Source organism: Oryctolagus cuniculus, chromosome 8 (assembly GCF_051225735.1).
Source record: "Oryctolagus cuniculus isolate XC-2025 breed Fujian yellow rabbit chromosome 8, ASM5122573v1, whole genome shotgun sequence".
In the NCBI taxonomy this organism is placed as follows: Eukaryota; Metazoa; Chordata; class Mammalia; order Lagomorpha; family Leporidae; genus Oryctolagus; species Oryctolagus cuniculus.
Window position 1 is genome coordinate 142,771,113 of NC_142874.1, and position 15,926 is coordinate 142,787,038.

Consider the following 15,926-nt stretch of genomic DNA (forward strand, 5'->3'; position numbering starts at 1 on the left):
GTTGGTTCACCCTCCAATGGCCGCCGCGGCCGGTGCCGGTGCACTGATCCGATGGCAGGAGCCAGGTACTTATCCTGTTCTCCCATGGGGTGCAGGGCCCAAGTACTTGGGCCATCCTCCACTGCACTCCCTGGCCACAGCAGAGAGCTGGCCTGGAAGAGGGGCAACCGGGACAGAATCCGGCGCCCCGACCGGGACTAGAACCCGGTGTGCCGGCGCCGCAAGGCGGAGGATTAGCCTAGTGAGCTGCGGCGCCAGCCTGAATCAATGTTAAAAACTTACCACGTTGCCTGGTTTGTTTTGAGCCGATATTCAGAATTCTCATCTGAATAGATGGCAAGAACCCACCAAATCTTAATATTAAAAATTACTAATAAGGCTGGACAATATCAGAGAGAGGCCTCTGCACCTGCTACCCAGATACCTTCATGCTCCCAACATAAGGATAGGTACTGCCTTAGTCCTGAGGATCCAGAGTCATCGTGGAGAGAGCATGACATTTTCTTATATAAAAGATGAAGAACTCTTCCCTTAGTAATCTGCGATTTACTTGATTAAAACTTTAAACAAAAATATCTATGGCGCCAATGCTGTGGCACAGTGGGTTAAGCTGCTGCCTGCAAAATGCTGGCATCCCACATGAGCACACCTTCTAGTCTCTGCTGCTCCACTCGCAATCCAGCTCCTCGCTAATGTGCCTGGAAAGCAGTGGAAGACAGCTCAAGTGCTTGGGCCCCTGCCACCCACATGGGAGTCCCATATGGAATTCCTGGTTCCTGGCTTCAGCCTGGTCCTGCCCTGGCCATGGCAGCCATTGGGGAATAAACCAGTGGATGGAGCATCTCTGTCTCCCCCTCTCTCTACAACTCTCTCAAAATAAAGTAATAAATCTTAAACAAACCTGTAGCTATGACCATCCACTTTTAAAGATTTTATTTATTTCTATTTGAGAGGCAGAATTACAGAGAGAAGGAGACAGAGAGATCTTCAATCCACTTGTTCACTCCCTAAATGCCTGCAACAGCTAAACCTGGGCCGATCCCAAGCCAGGAGCCAGGAGCTTCTTCCGGGTCTCCCACGTGGGTGCAGGGGCCCAAGGAGTTGGGCCATCTTCTACTGCTTTTCCAGGCCATAGCAGAGAGCTATGACCACCCACTTTTAAAGGCACTTAAACCATGTGAAATACTACTGTATTACTCTTTGTAATGACAGCACGTTTTTTTCTCCACAAGCATAACTTGTGTGCTTCTGTGCATTTTATTCAAATTCTCAGAAGAACAAGATCCATGGGGCCTCTGCTGTGGTCTATGCAGCGCCTGTGAACAGCAGTTTTACACATATGTCTACTGACCCTTTTGGTCTCAATAACCCTTGAAGTAAACATGATTATTATTGATATTTCCCAAATAATAAGCTTAGTAAACTATAACTTAGTAAAATGCCTGATGTTAAACGGCTAGCTAGTGTGAGAACCAGGATCCAAAACCTGGAAGTCTGCTTGCAGACTCGTCACTCTCATGGCCAGACTACCCACGGCACAGAGACTGCAGGAAGGCAACACACCCTGACAGCACTCAACATGGCCTGGCAAGTCTCAAGATAAAATGATCCCTTGTGTGATCCAAGATGATCCACTGGGCTGGCTGTCTGACTCCAGCTTCCTGCTAAGGCAGACCCTGGGGGACGGCAGTATTGGTTCAAGTAGTTCGGTCCCTGTCACCCATGTGGGAGGCCTAGATTGAGTTCTTGGCTCCTAGTTTTGCCTGCCCCAGGCCAGGTTGCCGTGGCATTTGGAAAGTGAACAAGCCAATGGATGATCTCTGTCTGTCTCTATGCCTTTCAAATAAATTTTTAAATTTTTTAAAAAGTTTGTGGAAAATCTGTACTATGAAAAAAATTACATGGATTATAAACATTTTCTATACCAAAACAAACATCTTTTAATTCCATTTCCCATACACTTTTTGAAATACCCTTATAAAGAAATATGTACACATTTTATCAATACATGAATTAACTTTCTATCATAAAGCAGATGTTTAATAAATAACTAATTTTGAGATTCAGATGAAATAATGAAGCACCAATATAAACTCAAAGTCCAAATTTATTCTAAAAATACTAACAGGAAAGAAGACACACTAGTCAAGAACTCTCTCCTGCTGGACACACGCAGATTAAGAACATTCACATTTAAAATCATGAGTCAATAATTTGGATGGAAAAAACTGACAGGTCTCATCACCAATTAGTATTGAGTTTGCCACAAAATGAGATCTCCTTCAATACACTCCAAGTATTTTGAGCTATTCGGAATGGCTTTCTTCCAAATAACTTCCTGGGGCTGGCATGTGATGTAGCGTTAAGCCACAGTTTGGGATGTGAGCATTTAATATCAGAATGCCTGATTCAAGTCCTGGCTACTCCGCTTGCAATCCAGCCTTCTGCTAATGCACACACCGGGTGGTGGCAGGCTGGGACTCAAGTATCTGGGCCACTGCCATGCACATGGGAGACCCAGATGGAGTTCCAGGCTCCTGGCGTAGGCAGGCACCTGGGAAGTGAACCAGCAGATGGCAGATCTCTGTCTTTGCCTTTCAAGTATATTACAAATAAAATATTACTTTAATAGATATTCCTGTTTTCTTAAATGTGGGTCTGGTATTGGGTTGGGAGTTACTTTTTAACTACATGTGATGGACAACTTTTATATATACTTTTGTTTTTATTAAGTGGCCAATCTAGTTAGATCATTTAATTTACACAGACCTATTTAAGGAATGCAATTATAAATCATATAATTTTATATAGGAAAAAATAAAACTTATAATAACGTGAATAAAGGAAAATTGGTACTATTCCAAGTGAAAAACAGTCACACTAAAATGAAACATGTGAAAGAAACCATTAGTACATTTAAGAATTACCTGGTCTGTTACTCTTACCCTCTTACCAACTTGGTTAATTTCAGGCATTTGACATGCTTCACTGAGACATCTAACGATTCAGAACTGCCGAGCGATCAGTAATCTCACACATCTTCTGGACTGTACAGAGGAGATGACATAACCAAACACACTGCTTCCCATTTGGGGGCATTTAAATATATGTTTTAAAACTCTGCTCAATAATTAAGGAAAAAAAAAACATGGTTTTATAAATTCAGAATGCAGGGCCAGTCAAAAGCAATTTTGTGTAGTAGAAAATTGGCGATGAATTTTTGGGTCACAAAATCTTAAACAGCACAGACAGACATCAGACAGTGGAGGATTTTATTTCTTTTTTTACTTCCATCCAAACACAACCCTTTCTGAGAAACATAAAAGCATGCACATTGATGGCATTTTTATAAAGAAAAACTAAGCAATTACTAAGCTGTAAATCAATAGTAATAAGCTTAAATGGTATTATGAAAAAAATTACAGATAGGCATACGGCTCTTAATTTTAGAAAATTAATTCAAGTCAAAATCAACACACATTAAAGGAAAGCTGCTAATTTTCCATTTTGATATAATTTTTTCAGCTATCATACTTTATAGACCTTTTGTGAGAAGAACATAAGTACAATCCTAAGAAACATGGAATTCAAGTGATCTTATACAGGCCATCAGTTATAGTCCACATACTTCCAGTGGTTCTCTTAAAATTTAGAGCATATCCATGATACTCAGAAGTTCCAAAACCTTATTTCTTATCATCTTTAGGAAACAAGGTCTATATTTGGGAATCTTTTTAAAACTGTATTTAACAAAGACATGGAATTAATCTAAATTTTACAGAAAAGAACAAAAATTATGATTCAGCATTGATAACTCTTTTCATGAATCTCATCCGTGTCCGCACTCATAATTAGGCCAACTCTATCCCTGGGAATACATATATATGAGCGTGTACAGGCATACACATAACAATACAACACAGAAACCAATTCACACCTCGCGACCCTTCAACTGTTGCTTTAAAAGGCTTATTCTTTGTTTCTGAAGAAGCAGTGTACCAAGCCATGATGACATTTCCCTTTTTCAAAATGTTAACATGATTCAGTTGGTGAGCTTCATCTGGGCCATCAGCATCATTCTGCAACAGAAGTCCATTAGCAGTGAGCAGGAATGCTCTCTTAGACGACCAGGAGGAACGAAGCTTCAGTTGTAAACAGAGCAGATCACACACAGGAAAGGTCTTCTTCCACCGACACACTGCTTCATGGCTGAGAACTACGACCTGCTTCCTGCAACACCAAACGTGTCCTCAGGTGATACACGTAACTGCAGCTCTGTTAAAACTAATGGGCAACAACAGGTTTGCTCATTAAGGCTGTATGTCACTGGCGTGAAAAAGGCGAATTTCTTGACCCGAGAGAAATGCCAAGTGCGTTTGCGGTAGCCAGTGAAGCTCACTCCAAGCTTTAAGAGTTCAGCTTGTACCGGGGCAACGCCGGCTAGCTCTGCACTTCCAGTCACTGAGCAGCACCGTTGGCAGGAATCCACAGGAAAAGGACTAGAGCACAAGAGGAAACCTGCCGTGGTAACAGAGAACTCGCGTTTGGGTTACAGATTCTATGAAGTCAAACAGAAACAAGCAAAGGCACATGCTAGTGAGTCTAGTTGGGAGGGCTGCGGGCTCCCGTCCACCTCAGCTGTCTGTGGACTCGGGGTCCAACCAGGGTTCACACTGACTGTTGTGATATAAAAAATAACAGGAAACCTTAATGTTTTTAAGCACTTGTGGCACAGATGCTGGAAAGTACAAATAGCATGGCTTAAATTTTCAAAAAGCTGGGCAATTTAAAGTTCTGCTATAATGAACTAGTGTCACAATTTTAATTTAAGTTTCATCTCAGGTTTCATACATTCCTCTTTTGTGTGGAGTACCAGGTATACAAATGAAGCAATTTCAATAAATACTAGAAATGGTGATTATTTTGTAAATATAAAGTAGAACCAGAGAGCAATGCAACACAGTAAAAAACATGCACTAACCAGGGCTTTTCCCCTATGAACAGTGGCTGCCCTTTTCCTTAAACATCTCGAGACTTAAATACAATTCCTTTCATTGACTTGCAGAGATCAAGCAAAAAGCCAAATATTATGTAGCTGTAAGATATGAAATACTTGAGTGGTAAGAGTTTGGAGCTGGCATGGTAAGTTGTAACAAATTGAAAATAACCAATCAACATGGTGAAAGGCTGCAAACTGACGTTCAGAAAATACAGCCATCTGAACTCCACAGCAATAGCCAAGCGCACACTGCTACTCATCCCCTGAAGTTGACACGAGTCATGGGAAACGTGAAGCACAGCACAGACTCCACAGAGCTTCCACCTTTCCAGCAGCTCTAGCACTGAGCTGTAACACCATCAGTTTGCCCAACACCAGCTGCATATTGGCTTTAGTCACAAATTCTATTTTATCCAACGTTCAGTCAAGCAGGTTTTATTTACACTTCTTATTAAACTCAGGAAACAATTTGACATAATGTGCAGCCACCAATAATACATACTGTAGCACGTTCCACTGACAGGAGATAGCTATCTCTTTAGGCTTTAATAACAACCACTAAGCAGCCAAGTAGGGTTCCATATATCCACGTGTTTACATACAGTTTCCTCCCAGCCTCGGTCATAAGCATACCAACAGTCAAACCACTCAGGACCAACACTGATGGTAGAGTCTTCTTGAGACTTAATTTGGAATGAACACTTTTCCCAGGAAATCTGTCTCTTCTTTCAGGATCTGGTGAATCATAAAATTCTAAAAGCAATCTAGAGCCAGAATGAAAAACAAATGTTAAGTTTCAGATTCCCTCATTTCAATTCAACAAACATTGACTCGATACCTATTATGCGCTGGAGAAGTTCTAGGTACTAGGAAAACAAGGATGAAATGTCCAGAGATTTGGTTTAATACAATTTCTACTCTTCTTAAATATTCTCAAGATGTTCTATAATTAGTATACATAAGTTACAAGGAATATTTCAGAACAGCTGGTTTTAAGCCATATGATGAGGATATTTTTGTAGTTCAAACTTTCACTCTATAAAGTTTTGCATTAACTTGACTCACATGTGGGTAATAAACCCACCTCACCTCCTTGTACCTATAGCTCGCATTCCCCTGGAAATCAAAGATCAACACTTCTTATAATATATATGGATTTTCCAAAAAAGCTCTCATTTCTCATTTCTGTGGAATCATAAAAGCAGTGTAAAAGAAGGAAAGCAGTAGTACAGCTGATTCATCTTCCCAATCTTACTTAAAAAACGTATGAAGTAGTAATAGCAGAAAGTATCAATGTAATGCTCCCCGAGAGCAGAGTGCTGAAAGAAAAGTCCTGCTGCTGCCTTACAAATCACATCTCTGGAGAAAACCACTTTCTTATCTAAAACGCATATAAGTAGAATATTAAACACATTACTACTCAGTCTTTTTTCTGAGAACAGATTTTCATGTCAATACCAATATATCTTATTTTTATAATTCCTTCCATAACCAAAGTGGCTCTGAATAAATGGCTTAATAAATTATGTCATATTCAGCCAAGAGTCAATGTAATACAGAAAATTCACATAAAGTTTCATCTTCAACCTACTATACTTTTAAGAATTTTCAATGTTAAAATCAACCCACAGCATTAATTATGAAATATGCTACTACAATAAAAAGAACAGTCCCCTAAGGGAATAAAACAGTTGGATAAAATTTCTGAATGTGGGGCAGGCGCTGTGGGTTAGTGGGCTAAGCCTCTGCCTGCAGCACCAGCATCCCATATGGACATTAGTTTGTGTCCTGGCTGTTCTTGTTCTGATCCAGCTCTCTGTCAGGGAAAGCAGTAGAAGATGTCCCAGGTGCCTGGGCCCTTGCTCCTGCATGAAGACCTGAAAAAAGTTCCTAGCTCCTGCTTCAGATCGGCTCAGTTTCAGCTGTTATAGCCATTTGAGGAGTGAAGCAGTGGATGGAAGACCTTTCTCTGTTTCTCCTTCTCTCTGTCTGTTACTGTGCCTCTTAAATACAATCTTTAAAAAAAAATTTAATTTCTTGTGTTCAGTGAAAGATATTAATATATTCTATGTTGTCATCTGCTGCTACAAGGTTCTCTCTATTAAGTGGTATCAGTCACTCAGTTTGACTTCTTTAAGCTACGCCTCACTGAGGAGAATCCAAATATGCCCGTAACTCATGTACAGATAACTCTCAGCAGGTTTAAAGCACTGTTTTCTATCAGCACACATAAAACCAAGAAACTGCTTAGCCCTCAAAATACAAACAACAAAAAGAAGACACTCTGGTTGTAAAAATGTCACAGCCTGGCATCATGTCTGTCTGCACGTCAGATACAACCCTCCGCTCCCACAGCCCTGGGTTCCCAGGCAAAGTGGGCACAGTGACATCACTTTATCTGACCCAGGAAGGCAGGTCTGCCATCAGAAAGCCTGGGTTTGTTTGTTTGTTTGTTTGCTTGTTTTTAACCAATTTTATATCCTACTATATAGTACAGGAAATACTGCAAATAAATGGGCCACAAAAACAAGTTCTCTCATGGTGACTTGTGACAGCAAAGCTTAAAACATGAACAGATAAGCATGGAGTAAGATTTGACTTGAGTTTGTAGAAAGCATTCTTGAGATAACAAAGCTGTTGGTTCAAAGAGTTTACTACAGTGAAATTTAGCTGAGCTAAAGTATTTAAAGTGTTGGAACTGCTGATACTCACTTATCTTTGATCTCAAAACGTTCCTGGAGCCATCTTCTCATATATGCCTCTTCTTCTGGGACATCTTTTTTGTCTATACGATCAATGTGTATATGAATTTTGAGACATTCTTTGCAGAGAAACTCTAATAAAGAATACAAATATTTAATTTTTTGATGTTTTAGAATTGTTATATATTCTTTCCTTGCAATAAATAAATAAATGGTTTTTTTTTTTTTTAAATCAAACCTGTGGTTTGGGGGCTCAAGCTCAAGCAGAAGACATGCTATAATTTCCATGACTACCACAATTACATAAGCCTAAGTTAAATGAACAGTAACAAATGTTATTTCTCATATAACAACTTTAATTCTACAGGCAGCACAAGAACAGGAAGCTGGACCCTACTACAAATCCCACCCATACCTCTGAAGGGACCCCATCCCAGCATGTCACTGGTCTCACACAGTTAGAGCTGTTTCCCCAACCAGACTGTGTGCTCCTACCAGGCACAGCTGGAGTCCATCTGGCTCTCTACTGGACCTCCTGTCCTGGCACAGAATTGGACACAAAAAGGTACTTATTAATCCTCAATTCCAGGGTGGGCTTTTGGCACAGCAGAAGATGCCACTTGGGACATCTGCAACCTATATAGTAACGCCTGGGGATGAGTCCAGGCTTTGCTTCAGATTCCAGCTTCTGCTAATGCACCTCCCGGGAGGCAGCATGTGATGGCTCAAATACTTAGGTCCTTGACACCCACGTAGCAGACCCAGACTGAGTTCCAGCCTCTTGGTTTCAGCCCGTTTTATCCCTGTCTGTTGTGGGCATTTGGGGAGTGAACCAGTGATGGATCTCTCTTAGTCGGTCTCTCTTGGCCTTTCAAATAAATAAAAAAATCAATAAAATTGGGGCTGGTGCTGTGGCACAGTGGGTTAATGTCCTGGCCTGAAGCACCGGCATCCCATATGGGCATCAGTTCGCATCGCGGCTGCTCCACTTCTGATTCAGCGCTCTGCTATGGCCTGAGAAAGCACCTGCGTGGGAGACCTGGAAGAAGCTCCTGGCTCCTGGCTTCGGATCAGCACAGCTCTGGCCGTTGCGGCCAATTGGGGAGTGAACCATTGGATGAAAGACCTCTCTCTCTGCCTCTCCTTCTCTCTCTCTGTGAAACTCTGCCTTTCAAATAAATAAATTTAAAAAACCAATAAAATTAAAAATAGTCCTCAATTCCTAGTCCCTGGACTGATATATCAGCTCCATTGACCACTAGAGTTGCAATAAACTTGGGAGAGCAGCTACCTTTTCTCTCGGATCTGGTTACTGTTTTCTAACTGGTACTCCTGATTGTTGCCATATTTTAACATATTATACTTGGTTCAGGAACCAAAATTCTCACTGTGGAGTAGCTATGAGTCCTTAAACAACTAGGCTGTACAAGGGTGACACTGGCATTTATTTTAGGATAAGAAAGAACTGGGAGGCTGGAAATTCCCTTCTTTGTAGGTGGCTCCCTGGGGGAAAGTGAGTATATTAACATATTGAAGTTCCTTGGAGAACAAGGAAATAACCCAAAGAGAGTTAAGAGATGACCACGTTCCCTAGGTAGGTATGCAAGACTGAGGTCAAGAGCTGCAATCTCCAATCGCTCTAAAAACGGGTCACTCTGGTGCTCTACAGTCCGAGAAGAGTCCAGCTTACCCTTTAGGACATGTTTACTCTGTATAACAGACAGGAAGATGACAGCGACACTGGATGGTGTCACTGTATGGCAGATTCCCATGGCCTGCAGTAGTGCCCACCACATGGCAGTAGGTGCAGTGCGTCAGCTCAATTTGTTAGCCACTGTAACTTTCCACACTATCCTCCTATTTCTCTTTCTCATACATAAAAAGACAGATTCTAGAATCAGTTTTTCTACTTTCACATAATTATCTCCACCTCAACATTTCCATAAATGAGTAGATAGTGCTGTACTTACCCTTGATACTTCCAGTGCTAGAGTATAGCTGCAGACTGTGAAGAAAACCTAACAGACTGAACTGCAAATGGCAGACATGAAATGCTTTGTGAACTAAAGTACTTCGGATGTGTTAACAATGCCTCTACTAAGACATTAGTTCCTGAGTGAGGAGGCACTCATGTATGAGAAAAGGATTCAAGGTGCTTTTGTCTGTTTTTTCCTGACACTTTCATGAACTTTTGTGTTTATAGCACACTTCACAATTCTATATAGGCAAATACTATAATCTCCTGGAATGGATGAAAAACTAAGGCTCACAGAGGACAAAGGCCCAGAGAAGTCGGTGGTGGAGCCTGATCAGCTAAATCTCTGTTGTGAAGGCCCAAACAGGAGCGAGATGAGTGGCACGAGACAAAGTGGAACACAGCTAAACGTTAAGTGACAATACTGAAGATGGGAAATAATTGACAAATATCTTCCTAAATATTTAACAAATATCTTTTATCTATATTTACAAAAACTCTTTTAGTTGGAGCATATTTCAAATAGCATAAGTAAAAATTATCCTACATACCTTAGGGAATAGAGAGAAAAGGACTCCAATTTAGGTGTAGTTCTGTTCCACCTGTAAGTTTTACAGGAGAGTGCACTGACAGGCCGGGGGTGGTACAGAGAGGGTTTCAAGTACTCACACCTGACACAGGTTGACTCTGCAGCACATGAGTCATGCTGGCTCTGAAGGAAGCACACAGAGTGGAGTGCAGAAGGCCTTGACCCCTGAGCCCTCACAATGAGCTACCTCCACTTTCCTCTGGGGGAAAAAACAAGAAGGCCTACTTCCTGTAATATAGGTAACTGTTACAGGTTCACATCAATTAATGTTATGGAACTCTTTGAAAAAAGTATAGAATTGTACACACCTTCATGTAAAGCTGTTCATAACACAAAATTAAGCAAGAAAATTAAAATAGGGGCCGGCACTGTGGCGCAGTAGGTTAATCCTCCATCTGCGGTGCTGGCATCTAATATTAGCACTGGTTTGAGTCCCAGCTGCTCCCTTTCTGATCCAGCTCTCTGCTAAGGCCTGGCAAAGCCGTAGAAGAAGGCCCAAGTGCTTGGGGCCCTGTACCCACATGGGAGACCTGGAAGAAGCTCCTGGCTCCTGGCTTCGAAATGGCCCAGCTCTAGTCATTGCAACCATTTGGGGAGTGAACCAGTGAATGGAAGACCTTTCTCTCTGTCTCCCTCTCACTGTCTAACTCTACCTCTCAAAGAATAAAAAAAAGAAAAAAATTAAAATAACAGTACATAAAGACTATGTATACTTGCATAAATAATCTCATTCAATACGTTTAACATAATTTATATTAATATAATTATATAATAAATTAATGATTTAGGGGCTGGCGCTGTGGCGTAGCAAGTAAAGCTGCTGCCTTCAGTGCTGGCATCCCATGTGGGCGCTGGTTCAAGTCCTGGATGCTCCGCTTCTGATCCAGCTCTCTGCTATAGCCTGGGAAAGCAGTAGAAGATGGCCCAAGTCCTTGGGCCCCTGCACCCATGTGGGAGACCTGGAAGAAGCTCCTGGCTCCTGGCTTTGGATCGGCGTGGGTCCGGCCCTTGTGGCCAACTGGGGAGTGAACCAGCAGATGGAAGACCTCTCTCTCTCCACCTCTCCTCTCTCTGTGCAACTCTGACTTTCAAATAAATAAATAAAATCTTTTAAAAAATAAAAAATACATTAATGATTTATGCATTGTACTGTATTAATATGCATGGGTTTAAAAATTGTTCTCATTCAAATACTCTTTTAAAAATTTTATTTATTTATTTAAAAGGCAGAGTTAAAGAGAGGGAGTGACAGAGACAGAGATCTTTGATCTGCTGGTTCAACAGCTAGGCTTAGGCAAGACTGAAGCCAGGAGCCAGGAGTTTCTTCTGGGTCTCCTTCAAGGTTGCAGAGGCCCATGCACTTGGGTTGTCTTCCATGGCTTTCCCAGGCACATTAGCAGAAAGCTGGGAGGGAAGTGGAGCAGCCAGGATTCAAACCAGCGCCCATATAGGATGCTAGCATTGCAGGTACACCACAATGCCTACAAAATTAATTTATCCTTTAATTACATTTATTCACAAGCTTTTTGTAGCAGCTTGTATTTGCAGGTGAAAATTCAGGTAACCCAAAAGAAAGAAAGAAAAAAAAAACTTTACACTGGGGCCGGCGCTGTGGCATAGCAGGTTAATGCCCTGGCCTGAAGCGCCAGCATCCCATATGGACACCGATTCGAGATCCAGCTGCTCCACTTCCCATCCAGCTCTCTGCTATGGCCTGGGAAAGAAGTAGAAGATGGCCTAAGTGCTTGGGCCCCTGCACACGCATGGGAGACCCGGAAGAAGCTCCTGGCTTTGGGTCAGTGCAGCTCCGGCCGTTGGACCATCTGGGGAGTGAACTATCAGATGGAAGACCTCTTTCTCTCTCTCTCTCTGCCTCTCCTCTCTGTGTAACTCTTTCAAATAAATAAATAAATCTTAAAAAAAAAAAAACAACTTTACAAGCTCACCTATTTAAATGCAACCCCAGTTAACAGTTGGATATTTTCTTAAAATCCTCTTTTTCACAATGTCTGTATCTTAAAGTGTATATCTGCTTTTATATATTTATATAAAAATAAACTTATCTTTGAATTCTATTTTCCACAAGCTTTTTGAAGTATTCTTGAATGTGTTTTTTGAAATATAAAACATTAATAGAAAAAAGTTAACTAGGATCATATAAAATGCTTTGCAGAATATCAAATTTTGTCCTTAGCAAACAATTTATTAAGGTGTACTAATTATTTTAGAAATAAGATTTTTAAGGGGCTGGCACTATGGCGTAGCAGGTAAAGCTACCGCCTGCAGTGCCGGCATCCCCTATGGGCGCGGGTTTGAGTCCCAGCTGTTCCACTCCCAATCCAGCTCTCTGCTATGGCCTGGGAAAACAGTGGAAGTTGGCACAAGTGCTTGGGCCCCTTGCTCCCATGTGGGAGACCCGGAGGAAGCTCCTGGCTCCTAGCCATCTGGTCAGTGAACCAGCGGATGGAAGATCTCTCTCATTCTGCCTCTGTCACTGCCTCTCTATAACTCTGCCTTTCAAATAAATAAATAAATGTTTTAAAAAAAGAAATAGATATATCCCTTTAAATTAGAGTGCCAGTTTGAATCCTGGATGCTCCATTTCTTATACAGCTTCCTGCTAATATGCCTGGGAAGGCAGTGGAAGATGGCTCAAGTGTTTGGGCCCCTGCCAACCACATGGGAGACCCAGATGGAGTTCTGGACTCCTGGTTTTGGCTTGGTCCAGCCCTGGCTATTGAGACCCTTTGGGGAGTGAACCAGCAGATGGAAGGAGCTCTCTGTGTCTGTTTTTCTCATTTTGCCTTAAAAATAAATCTTTATTTTCTTTAAAACAATTTGAAAAAATCAAACCACCCATGCCACCTCTGACCCAATGGAAACCTATCTGAAGCTATCTGACTCTTGTGGGGAGCAACTGAGACTAGACTAAGTTGCTGGAATTAAGACTTATTCTATGCATCTGCTCTCCCACAATATGGTGCTGAGAGAAAGAGACCAAACAACCTCTACGCAGCTGCCTCATCAGTTTGACAAGCTGCAGGAGCTGATCCTGCTCCTGATTGGAGGAGAGCAGCGTGCTCGGCGTGTGGGTAGCAGAGTTGGGATTGGTGGAAGAGGACTATAAAGGAGGAGAGAGACAACATGCACCAGGAACATCCGGATAACATCTGAGCAGCCCCCAAGAGAGCCGGCTGGTGGTGTGCCACTCCCCCGCGGAAGTGGGGAAAGTGGCAGGGGGAGCCGCCCCTCCACGGAGGTGGAGGGGTCGGCAGCCAACCCGGGAAGGACCAGCAGCAAACCCGGGAAGGGCCGAGTAGACAAAAGAACAGCGCAGGGTCCTGTGTCGTTCCTCCATGAAGAGGGGGAGCGATAACTCTGAGGACAAGAGCGGGTGAACTGTGGCACTGGTTTTCCCCTCCTTTGAAGTAGATGTACACCACACAGGGGGAAGGATGGGACACTGCTGGCTGCCTTGCTCTTCATGGTGAGGCTCTGGAAGCCCTCAGCTATCAGCCTGCAGTGCTCACAGAATCCCTGCGAACTCCCTCAACCCACAGCGTCTGCAGCTCCCTGGCTTCCCCGCAGTCTATGCCATCTGGAGGGAGGCTGCAGCTCGATGTGCTCAACCTCAGTGCAGGTGATTCTCATGGAACTACGGTCCTCACCAACGGCCGGAGACACTGCCCGCAACTTTCCAGGGGGAAAATGGTTTCCAATTGGGCTTAATACCAATGACACTCAGTCACAAAGTATCCATAATATTCCAAGTTACAGAATTTTATACCTCTTACAACTCAGATCAGAATTCATATAATTTAAAGTGAATCCTGGTCTACAGTAGAATATAACTAACCATAGTATTAACCAATTCACATAAGTGATAAGAGCAGGGTATTTCAAACCATAGGCCATAATTCACAATTAAAAAGGAAAGTGGTATATCAGTTTTTGAAATTTCACTTATTTTATTTACTCAAAAGATAGACAGAGACGAGATCTCCCATCCACTGGTTCATTCCCCAGATGCCACCAGCAGCTGCAGCTGGGTCAGGCTGAAGCCACGAGTCTGAAACTCTACCAAGGTCTCCCATGCAGGTGGCAGGCACCCAACTACGTTGAACCATCATCTGCTGCCCCCCAGGGTACACATTAACAGGAATCTAGAATTGGGAGTAGAGCAGGGAACTGAACCCAGGAACTCCAACATGAGACCCTGGTATCCCAAATGACATCTTAACTGCTGTACCAAGTGCCTGCTCTCCTTCTAATGCTTAAATGATTTTCCAGAAGTTTATTCTTATCTATTAAATTTCAGAGGTGGGAAGACAGAGTCTATCTGCTGGTTCACTCCCCAAACGCCTGTAATAGTTCAGGCTAGACAGCTGAAGCCAGGAACCAAATCCAGATCATCTACACGGGTAGCAGGGACCCAACTACTTGAGCCATCACCTGCTGTCTCCCAGGGTGTGCATTAGCAGGGAGCAAAGTGAGGATTCACACACACTCCCATACACAGGCATTCCTAGTGGCATTTGGGCTGCTAAGCCAAATACTCTCTCCAATGTGTCACTTTTTATAGAAGCAGGACTGATGAGTCTAAAATATAAATGCACTTCTAAATTTGATAGACATCTCCTAATCAGCTTCTATAGAGATTATACTGTATTACATTCCTAATAGCCAAGTATAAAAGTGCCTATTAAAATTTAATCTCAGGGCTGGCATTGTGGCATAGTGGGCAAAGTTGTTGCCAGAGATTCCAGCATCCAATATGGGTTCCTGTTTCTATCTCAGCTGCTCCACTTCTGATCCAGCTCCCTGCTAATGGCCTGGGAAGAGCCGTGGAGGATGGCTGAAGTGTGTGAAAGGCCCCTGCCACTAACATGGGAGACCTGGATAAAGCTCCTGGCTCCTGGCTTCTACCTGGCCCAGCCCTAGTCATTGAAGTCACCTGGAGAGTGAACCAGTGGATGGAAGATCTCACTATCTCTCTTTCCCACTCTCTGTAACTCTTTCAAATAAATATTTAAAAATTTAATCTCACCTAAGTCTGCTATCAGATCTTGGGATTTTCGCCAATCTGGTAGATAATAGAGTTTTATCTTGCTGTAGTTTTAATTTGCATTTCTCTTACTATGAATGAGGCTCAACTTTTTTTCTGTGAACTGTCCCTTCTTATCCTTTACCTACTTTTCTTTTGAGTTTTTGGTCATTTTCCTACCAACTTGTAGGAAACTTTGTACCAACTTTAGACATTAAGGAAATCAACCCCCTTTCTGTGATCTCAGTTGCAAATATTTTTCCAGTTTGTCTTCTTCAGTCTTGATTTTACTCTGGTATATTTTTTCCTTAAGGAAGTAATTTTTCCTTAATTGACCAGAGTGAGATTTTATTTTCTACATAGGATTTGGGTGTGATAGGTAGGAAAGCCAAGCTTTTCACAAACAGACACAACTTACAATGTACACACAGAGCAGGCCCCAAAGCCCCTGGCAGCTTCCATGTCCTGGAGGATAAGGAGAGCAATGGGAGAGGAGCTGGGTTCAGAATTCAGGCAACAGGGTGCTTCCAAACGGTCACTCGGATGAAATGAAATGGCCACATGTTAGGTGCCGACAGGGCAGTGGCTGCAGTGTGTGAGTGGGAGAAAGCATTGGG

The 15,926-nt window shown here is 42.5% G+C and overlaps 1 protein-coding gene across 3 annotated transcripts in view; it reads right to left on the reverse strand.

The window, feature by feature from the left end:
* Positions 1–3,255: 3,255 nt before the first annotated feature.
* Positions 3,256–15,926, reverse strand: part of AGPAT5 (1-acylglycerol-3-phosphate O-acyltransferase 5) — a 62,623-nt gene continuing 49,952 nt past the window's right edge. For all 3 annotated transcript variants that reach the window (XM_008274179.3, XM_051832695.3, XM_089302822.1), the window contains 2 exons: positions 7,712–7,835; positions 3,256–5,763 (listed from right to left, as the gene is read on the reverse strand). In XM_008274179.3, the coding sequence (XP_008272401.2) occupies positions 5,538–5,763; positions 7,712–7,835 (350 nt within the window). In that variant the 3' untranslated portion in view covers positions 3,256–5,537. The remainder of the gene's footprint in view (positions 5,764–7,711; positions 7,836–15,926) is intronic.